This window comes from Podarcis bocagei (genome assembly GCF_964188305.1).
Source record: "Podarcis bocagei genome assembly, chromosome: 14".
NCBI classification, from domain to species: Eukaryota; Metazoa; Chordata; class Lepidosauria; order Squamata; family Lacertidae; genus Podarcis; species Podarcis bocagei.
Genome location: NC_138139.1, coordinates 2,418,269 through 2,428,386, shown reverse-complemented (window position 1 = coordinate 2,428,386; position 10,118 = coordinate 2,418,269). Strand labels below are relative to the sequence as shown.

The following is a 10,118-nucleotide window of genomic DNA, read 5'->3' as shown; positions in this document are numbered from 1 at the left end:
GAAACTAGTAAATGAAGTATAAGAGATGAAATTGATCTTTTTCATTTTAAAAAAATTAAAGGCAAACATTTCTTGAATAAATAATCGTGAGGTTTTTTCCCTTTTCAATCGAGGCAAACATTGCTAAGGCACACATGCATTCTTTTTGTTAACTGTTTTCTATTTTGTATTTTTCATGTGTTCTGTTTTTGTACTTTTGTAGTTCTTTTTTTCTTTTTTAAGGTTATTCTTTGTTCTAAGAATAACATTTGTTAAGTCTAAACTTTGAAACTTCTTAATGTTTGTAAAATCTCAATAAATATTATATAAAAAAAACCAAAGTGGGGAGCTATAAGGGGATATTTATGTCCCGTTCTGGCCGGGCCAGTCTCCCCTTGATGCTGCAATTAATTGGCGGCTTGTTTCTTCTACCACGGATGGGGCCAGGCAGGTCTCTCCCTCCCTTCTTGATGTTCTCCAGACTAAGGGAGCAGGCAGCCCGGCCTGTGCCAGAGCCACCTTCCACTCCCCCCAGTCCCTGCTGCCTTCCAGCGCCTCCTGGGTGGGCTTCCTTCCTGCCATCCATCCCCTGCAGGACAAGGAGGAGGAAGGGGGTGGCTCCTCAGGAAGCCTCGCCAGGCGCCATCATTCTGTTTATTAGTCCTTTACTTCTCCTGCCTTTGAGACGCAGGCAGGAGGTTTTTAAGGGGTTTCTCCGCTGCTCCGACAGGAGGGCTGTAAATGGAAGCAGATGATACCTGGGTGCCTGGATGTGTCACCTGGGTGTGTGGAGCATCTCTCAGTCTCGGAGTCATGGGTTGGAGCCCCACGTGGGGCATTGCATGGGGTCGGACTAGATGACCCCGGGGTCTCTTCCAGCTCTCCAGTCCTTGGCTCCTCTCCCCTCTGGCGCCTGCTGCTAAGACGGGCCACGCTGCTCCCGGCCTCGTGGCGGCAGCAGAGAGCACGGCCGGCCTGCCCCGCGGGCTCTCGGGGTTCGCGCCTGCGTAGAGCGCAGCGGGGGCGGGACGTGCCGGCGGGGGCGGAGCCGAGCGGAGTCCCCGGATGAGGCCAAGATGGCGGCGGCGGTGGCGGCGCTGCGGGCGCTGGAGAGGCTGTGCCGCGTCGCCCTCTTCCTCTCGCAGCTCTACGTCCTCTCCGGGCGGGGTGAGTGGCAGGCCGGGCCGCTTCGTAGACCCACCAATTCACGCCGAAGAGGCGCTGGGGCCCTTGCACTCTGCACGCGCTCAGGGGGCGGCCGGGCCTCTGCCGGGAGGCTCCCTGGCCCCGGGGCCTCTCTCTCCGGGGAATGTTCCCGGGCTGTGCGGCGCTGGCGTTTGCCCTGAAGCCTGTCCCGCCAGCCTTGGCTCGCTTCCCCGGGCAGAACAGCCTCCTTCAGCCTCGCGCCTGGTGCTGTGTCATTCTCTGCCCCAACAGGCTTACACTATAGAAACTGGCATTGGGGTGATGGGAGTGGGGCGGAGAAACAAGCAAGAAAGGAGAGCGAAATGAAGTAGGGGGGGGAGCAATGTTTTTATTTTGTTAATATACACCTGGGTTTTGTTACTTCAGGATATGGGGCAGACACAGCCTTTCTTGTGTTTCAGTATGACCTGGTCGCCATAGGTGACCAGGAATTGCATGCAGGGAGTGAGGGGGCTAATTTACAAAGCTAGATTAAAGGGTATGCCTCTGAATACCCGTTGCTGGGAACTGCGGTTGGGGAGAATGCTGTGCTCGGATCCCAGGCTTCCCATAGGCATCTGGTGCACCACTCCAAGAACAGGGTGCTGGACCAGACGGGTCTTTCTTGTGATCCGTCAGGGCCCTTCTTACGTTATTCCCGAATCTGGTTATGAGGAACTGCAAACCTATTATATTCAAGTCAGTCTTTGGGGCTTCTCACTGCTATCCTTTGCTGTGATTGGCAGTGTTGCTTTAGGACAGGGGTAGGCAACCTAAGGCCCGGGGGCCAGATGCGACCCAGTTGCCTTCTCAGTCCGACCTGCGGATGGTCCAGGAATCAGCGTGTTTTTACATGAGTAGAATGTGTGCTTTTATTTAAAATGCATCTCTGGGTTATCCGTAGGGCATAGGAATTTGTTCATTATTATTTTTGCCCAAAATATAGTCCGGCCCCCCCACAAGGTCTGAGGAACGCCACAAGGTCTTATCCAGTCTTGCTACTGTAGGACTTTTTTTAACAAGTAATGTCCAGCACAGACAAGCGTCTCAGTTGTTGTGCTGTGCATCATTAAGAGGCCTTGAAAGATCTGAGACACCTGTTGTCAAAGGTGCAAATACCAGGCAGTGTTTCTTCTCTCTCTTCTTCGCAATTCAGCACCTTAATTCAAAGTAGTGATGCTTACCGGCTCATGGGTCTGAACTACCCACACTTTTAAAATGCAAATTGAAATAAGTGTGGAAAGATCACAGTACTACTCCTTGGACTGGAGGTCCTGGGTTAGGGTGAGGAAGATGAGAAATACATTCTGAGGGACAGCACTATTACAGAGTAATAGTTCCCTGGGCAGAGAAAGTCACTCAGTACAGCGTTGGCAACTAGCCTCTAGAGGAGGAGTGTACTGAGCAATTCAAGCCACTTTATCTTACCAGCACCACTTTCTTTTGAACACACAAGGGATTTGAACCCAAGCCTGATGCTCTGGACCACACTGTTGCTTCCAAATTGTAACTAAACATGCTTTGAATCCTGTTAGTATTTTGTGTTTCTTTCCCCCCACCCCACCCCCAGGATCACTGAGCTTAGAACACTCTCATCCACAAGCTCAGCTGGCAAAGGTTGCAATAGTACCTACAAGCACACACATTCCAGTGTCAAAAGTATCAGGTACGTATTTTTTTTCCATTCCGTCTTGTACTTCTTAGAATTAAAATGTATGTCTTTGTAAACCTTACTCTACACAGATCTTTAGAGGTTTGTGAGATATATTTGCCTACAGAACAGCTTATTTCTGAAGGACTCTCCATCCCACTTCCTCCATGTAAAAAAAAACCCCCTAATTTCTAGAAACAAATTCTCAAATGTAAGAAATAGCTAGGAAATTAGAGCTTTACATTTGCTAATGAGAGAAGACACACCATTCTGTTATATCTTGATCCTTAAGATCATAGTATTTTGCAACTCAGAGTCTCTCTTGTGAACACTGCCCCAAGCTGCCACCAACAATCTGTTCCACATGGGCGTGTTCCACTTGTGCATACTATATAATGTGGCCCTTAATGGGAGGGAAATGGACTGTTTGGTCCCCTGTACAGGAAACACAAACATAAGAAGAGCCCTGCTGGATCTGATCAAGGGTTCATCTAGTCCAGCATGCTGTTTCCCGCAGTGACCAACCAGATGCCTCTGGGTTTGCTGTTTCCCACTCCTGTTGTTGTTTCCCAAAAGCACTTAACTCGGAGGCATTTCTAACACTAGAAGCAAAAGCTTTTTCTGTGGATAAAGCCCATTGAGTGGCTCAAGGAAACAAAAATAATTTTCTTGAACTTAAAAATGAAGGAGGTCTTTCATTTGGAAACAAAACAATTGTACCCTGCAGATAAAGAAGCTGTTGATTATCTCCTACTAAGAGCCAAAGAACACTAATGAAACTGAAAGGTGTTGCCACCAATTGAGCAAAGGAACCAGCATGAATTATTGTGAGCAGGTCTGAATAAATACTCATGCATGTGATTACAAATACTATTACCATATGGCATCGATAAATGCCAGAGTACTTTCTCTTTTCACTTTCCCTTGTGTGAGTCCATCCCTCTCCATGGATGCAGCTCCTATTTGTGTAGTAGCTATGGTACTTAAATACGCTTCGTGTTTCAAAATGATAATCCAGTAATATTTCTCAATGCTTACCTGACTTTTTTGTTTGTTTGAGTACTGATATACTTAATTCTATATAGCCTGTGAGTCAGTCACTTGCCTTTTCATTTGAATGTGACCCATAACTTTCCCCATAGAAATGTATCTGAATTGTGAAAAATGCTGGGGTTATGCAAAAGGTCCCCAGTTCTGTGCCCATCAGAGAGCCAGTGTGGTGTAGTGGTTAAGAGCAGTAGTCTCGTAATCTGGGGAACCGGGTTCGCATCTCCGCTCCTCCACATGCAGCTGCTGGGTGACCTTGGGCCATCACACTTCTTTGAAGTCTCTCAGCCCCACTCACCTCACAGAGTGTTTGTTGTGGGGGAGGAAGGGAAAGGAGAATGTTAGCAGCTTTGAGACACCTTAAAGGGAGTGAAAGGCGGGATATCAAATCCAAACTCTTCTTCTTCTTCTTCATGCAAGGCTGGGAAAGACACCTGTCACTGTAGACCCTCCAGATATTGCTGGAGTACAGCTCTCAGCAACCCTGACCATTAGGCTTGCTGGTTGGGACTAATCAGGATTGGATTCCAACCATATTTAGAAGGCCACAGGGCATTGTAGTGTAGACAATACTGAGCTAGATGGTCTAAAGTTCTGGCTCAGTTTAAGACAGTCATATCTTCCTAATCCTAAAAATAACTTACATATAAGGGAGACCCATTAAATTATTTGGGCCTTATAGTGGATCTTACTCCTGGGTAAACATGCATAGGCTGCACATTACTAAAATAGGTGAAATGTAAATTGAGCAGGTTAGGAAAAAGTAGTTGCTTAGGCATTTGTGTTCCGCAACCTAGGAATTTCAGATATTTTGTTCCCTAGCTTTTTTCTAGGGAATACTGAAACTTTTGTTCTCACCAGATTTTAATTCTTCAGAAGCCACAGCGACCCCATCGTATATGACCCAATGCCCTAGTAATGGACTGTGCAGCAGACTGCCTCCAGGATGTATGGACTGTGAAACAAATTGCTCCTGTATCTATGGCAAAACTGCTGTTTTTGAATGTAAAGCCAGATCCCAGGTCCACTGTGTTGTAAGTAGAATGCTTGTTCATTTGTAATATGAACATGAATCTTGCGGAAATACTACACCTTACTTGTTTGAAGGAGAATAATTACTTTGTAAAATATGTAATTGAATAGATACCTTATTCAGGAGATGCTAGATATAGATGAAAGGGATATTCTGTTGGGCCTAGACATTTGCTTTCTATCTGATAGGGGGAAGATTCAATTCTGTACTTTAATTACAGAGACCTCAGCTTGTGGTTAGCAGTAGGGTTTGGCTGCTATGACCCCTTATAACATTTCATATGTGCATTTATAGATTATTTTTTCCCCAAAAGACATATCCTGTTTTACAGACTCTTCCCAAAGCGATAAACAGTAAAAGCACCAGCAATCAAAACAAATACAGTTTCTGATCCAGTGCTGATAAAGACTGGAATAAAAATCTCTACTTCAAAGTTTTGTTGAAAGCAGAAGAAGGTTGTTAACAAGTGCTGAAAAGATTATATAGATGGTCTCAACCAGGGATGTCAACCGGTCAATCGCGATCTGCTGGTAGATCCCAGTGAGGTTTTGGTAGATCTCTGGCTCCCTTTCCTTAGCGTCGCTAAAACTGACTCTTGCCTTGCCCCACCCTCTATTGTTGTTTGATCTCTGGAAGGGAAGACGGAGCTTCCTCTGTGCTGCTGTTTTCATCCATAGCGATCTTTTTGTGAGTGACTTTACCCCTTTGTCCCCTGCCTTTAACCTCAGCCCCAAAACAGGGCTTTACTCCCTAAAAATAGCTCAACAACTTTGAGCTGAACTTCAAAAAAACGGGGGTAGTTTTTAATTCTGAAAGTAGATTGCAGCCTCTTGAGAGTTGGCCACCCCTGGTCTAAACCAATTGGGAGGTCCTTGGTGCATGACCTACGATGGTCCAGCTGCCACAGTCTATAAATGGCCAAAGCTGTTAGAAGGCACTCCTAGCCACTAAGGTCACCTTAGTGACAGATGGATCCAGGAGACCCCCGGACAACAAGCCCACTCCTTCAGAGGAATTTCATTCTCTACCCAAAGCAGGCAATTGACCAATTACACGGACTCAATAAGTGTTCACAAATTGTGCATTGGTCCTGTCAAGATTCAGACTCAGTCTGTTGGCTGCTATCCAGCCCACCACTGCACCCAGGCACTGACCCAGGGCTTGCACAGCCTCTGCTGATTCAGATGTTACGGCGAAAGAGAGCTGGGTTTATCAGTGTACTGATGACACCTTGCTCCATATCTCCTAATGACCACTCCTAATGGCTTCATATAGATGTTAAATAGCATTGGGGACTACATAGTGCACTGTGGCACCTCACAGCTCAAGAGCCTAGGGGCTGAGAAACACTATTAAATGCCGTCTGCTGGAACTGTCCCTGAAGAGGAAACCAGAGCAATGCCCCTGATACTCGTTTCTTTCAGAGAGTATAGGCAGATGCCATGCTCCTTTGTATCAGAAGCAGGTGGGAGATCAAGCAGAAGCAGCCAGGTCCTTCCCTCATTAGGGCACCCAAGGTAGAGTCAGTCACTAACCCAGATTGGAATGAGTCTAGACAATCAGTTTCCTCAAATAATGCATGCAGCTACACCAGCTGAGGGTGAACCTTCATGTACCTGTTGAAGTCTAATCCAGGAAAGCTTATGCTTCAGTATATTCCCACAGGACTTTTCTTTTTTGGCACATAACAGCTCATGTGTTTGACTTTGTGCTTGCTTAATTTAGTAAAAGTATCTAGAACTTAGGTGCTCTCAGCTTCCAAAAAATCAAGTGTATTTGGTGATTCTGTCACACTCCAGTAAGTGCTCTCTGGTTAACCTGTGTATTATTTCTGGAAGGGTGAGTTAAGATTTCTGATTCTCATGCAGGATGAGAAAAACAATCGCCCAGAAACTTTCACAATCAACATGACTTGCCAGCTTTGCTGGCAGCTCCCTCCATCAGATTATGTCTGCTCCAATCCTACAAACTGCAAAACGGTCTCTTGTCCACGAGAACGATATAGTGCCAATTGCACGGTGCGGGATCATATTCATTGTCTGGGTAAGCAATGCCTGAGCAAGATGGTGTCCCTGAAGAATTCTATAAAATTCTAACAGATGTTTTGGGGGCAAAAATACCAGACCTGGGAGAAATGCAAAAAATAATACTAATGAATAAAAAGGGGAAAGATGCAACACTGATAACAGATGAGCCTATATCACTCTTAAATCAGGGCTGTAAAGTATTTGTCACAGATTTTGCAATAAGATCAATTAAGATAATTTCAAAGCACACACTGCAGCACTATTCCTGTTTGTGGTCTTGGCTTTATGATTTCAATGTCTGTTTATTTTAAGGTAACCGTACTTTCCCCAAGATGCTTTATTGCAACTGGACAGGAGGCTATAAATGGTCAACTGCCTTGGCTTTAAGGTAGGAATAGGATTACCTGCTTTCTAAATAAAATACTGTCTTTTTTGGACTGGATGTTTGGTTAAGCTGGTCAAGGGAGCCTGGTTACTTTATTTTGTCTTCAGGCAGTTCTGAAGCATGCTGCCTGTCCTGAGTCTTGAAAGCAGAATGGGATTCTACCAGTATTTTGTGTTAAACTGTAAAAATAAGTGCAAAGTTTTCATTTTAAAAAAAATTATTTCACTAGTAGGCTCATTTAAAGTAGATGATTTTTAAAGTCAGTGTTAATCAACTTCATTATGCTATTTGTCAGGTACAAATAATTTAAATGCTTTGCTGCTGGCATCAGTAATGGATGTCTGGATTTGGACAGCTTCTCAGACATAATTGTGTTGTATTTGCAGCATCACACTTGGCGGTTTTGGAGCTGACCGTTTCTACTTGGGCCAGTGGAGAGAAGGTCTGGGCAAACTTTTCAGCTTTGGAGGCCTGGGAATCTGGACTCTCATAGATGTACTGCTCATAGGCGTTGGTTATGTGGGCCCTGCTGACGGCTCACTTTACATCTAACCATCAATGCAAGAAACGTCAGAGATGGATTGCACTTGGAAACACACAAACACACCTAGGAGAACTTGTTCCATATTTCACATATATTTAATGTACAGCATCTGTACTTAGACTGCCTTTAACTTAAGGTGAAATAAATGAATGGATCATTGGATGATGGGGCTTTTTCTGGAGTTTGTTTCTTTTTGGCTTTTTAAATGCACTTAATTTTTTTTCTATGAAAAAAGGTGTTTTAAGTTGTGCAGTTCTGTTTCTTGGACAGATGTAAACTAATTCACTACATGTCTAGCAAGTTCCCTTTTTATCATCAATTTTTATTAAATGTTTTCAACATAAAATACAATAAAAGCCAAAATAATCTAGAGGAGAGAAATAAGAAAAAAGGAAGAAAATAAAGAAGAGGAAGAAAAGGAGAGAAAGTATCTTTCTGTTACCCCCTGAGTAAATCCATTGAGCAGCAGATTTTAAATTTTTATTACATGTGTTTATCTCCTGCATTCAGTTATTTTTTATTTCCGAGAACGGTACATGCAGTGTATGTGTTAATTTAACTTGATACTTTGGCTCCTGCAGGACTGAATGTTACATTGTTATTGCTAGATAACCTTAGAAGTTGAGTCTTCTAATACAATGACTGTAATAAAATTTTCTTTCACCACACATATTTCCTATAATGCTTTTCCTTTTCCTAATGGGCTCACTTCCGTGTACGGCACCTTTTTTACCATTGGACCCATTGGTCTCATCTGCTCAATCCGCCATTTGTATAGTGGAGGGGCATACACCTGGACTTAAGAGCCAGTGTGGTGTAGTGGTTAGGAGCGGTAGTCACGTAATCTGGGAAACCGGGTTCGCGTCTCCGCTCCTCCACCTGCAGCTGCTGGGTGACCTTGGGCCAGTCACACTTCTTTGAAGTCTCTCAGCCCCACTCACCTCACAGAGTGTTTGTTGTGGGGGAGGAAGGGAAAGGAGAATGTTAGCCGCTTTGAGACTCCTGAAGGGGAGTGAAAGGCGGGATATCAAATCCAAACTCTTCTTCTTCTTAAGCTGTACAGTGAAGCCTTTTACAAGTGAAACTCAAAAAATTAGAATATTGTGGAAAAGTTCATTTATTTCAGTAATTCAACTTAAAAGGTGAAACTAATATGAGATAGTCTCATGACATGCAAAGCGAGATATGTCAAGCCTTTATTTGTTATAATTGTGTTTATGGCGTACATCACAATTGTAACAAATAAAGGCTTGACATATCTCGCTTTGCATGTCATGAGACTATCTCATATATTAGTTTCACCTTTTAAGTTGAATTACTGAAATAAATGAACTTTTCCACAATATTCTAATTTTTTGAGTTTCACTTGTATTTATAGCCCACCAGACGCCTGCCACAGCAATGCTGATCAAAGATAGGGTGGTTGGGAGGCAAGTACTGTATAGAAAAGCAGACTTGGCTAGAGCCATTAAATTAACACAGAGACTTCTGCTGCTTTGTCCTCAGATATAAAACTTGGGAGGACCCAAAGTTAACATTATGACTCCCATACAGTGGTACCTCGGGTTACGAACTTAATTCGTTCCAGAGGTCTGTACTTAACCTGAAACTCTTCTTAACCTGAAGCACCACTTTAGCCGCCGGAGCACGATTTCTGTTCTCATCCTGAAGAGGTACTGTTCTTAACCCGAGGTACTATTTCTGGGTTAGCAGAATCTGTAGCCTGAAGCTTATGTAACCTGGGGTACCACTGTATCCTGTAAGAATAAGAATCGGTGGGGCAAAAACCTAAGGCTGATGGGAGAAAGGGGCGGAAGACTCCCATGTCTTTCACAACTGCACTTGCAGCTCTGTTCTCCCAGCCATTAGGGGCTCCCTCGGCCTGAAAACTGAGATGGCACCCCAGTATCAAATTCGACAGGCCTTAGCTCTCCCGGAGTCTTACCTTTACCTCTCCCAGCCATTGCTGAGGATGGAGACTGCGGGCCTTTTCTCCACTCATGCTGAGCACCAAAGCAGCAGCCCTGCCTGGCCTCCTGTAAAGCCACGTGGATGCTCAGTTTTTGTGTGCAGTGGTGATGCAGCAAACCTCTGGCCGGTGGTCTTTCTGGTGTAATGATGCACGGGGGGGGGGGCTGTAAAAAAACCCAGAGCATCTGTGGGACTGACCCATATTTTGGTGCCACAGTCGCACAGCCAAGCGGATGTGATACGTGATCTGAGAGTCACTTTGCAAAAGAGTGCACGTGCAAGAGGGTCCTTTGGCA

General features: G+C 44.7%; 1 protein-coding gene across 2 annotated transcripts; it reads left to right on the top strand.

The window, feature by feature from the left end:
* The first annotated feature begins 1,003 nt into the window (after nucleotides 1-1,003).
* On the top strand, nucleotides 1,004-8,519 carry TM2D3 (TM2 domain containing 3). Of its 2 annotated transcripts, none has more exons than XM_081170707.1 (6): nucleotides 1,004-1,146; nucleotides 2,735-2,830; nucleotides 4,739-4,896; nucleotides 6,764-6,938; nucleotides 7,235-7,310; nucleotides 7,694-8,519. In XM_081170707.1, the coding sequence occupies exons 1-6, from the start codon at nucleotides 1,056-1,058 to the stop codon at nucleotides 7,857-7,859; spliced, it is 762 nt and encodes a 253-aa protein (XP_081026833.1). In that variant the 5' UTR covers nucleotides 1,004-1,055; the 3' UTR covers nucleotides 7,860-8,519. The 2 variants fall into 2 exon arrangements, with proteins under 2 accessions (XP_081026833.1, XP_081026832.1); XM_081170706.1 differs by having other exon boundaries at nucleotides 4,724-4,896.
* The last annotated feature ends 1,599 nt before the right edge of the window (nucleotides 8,520-10,118 follow it).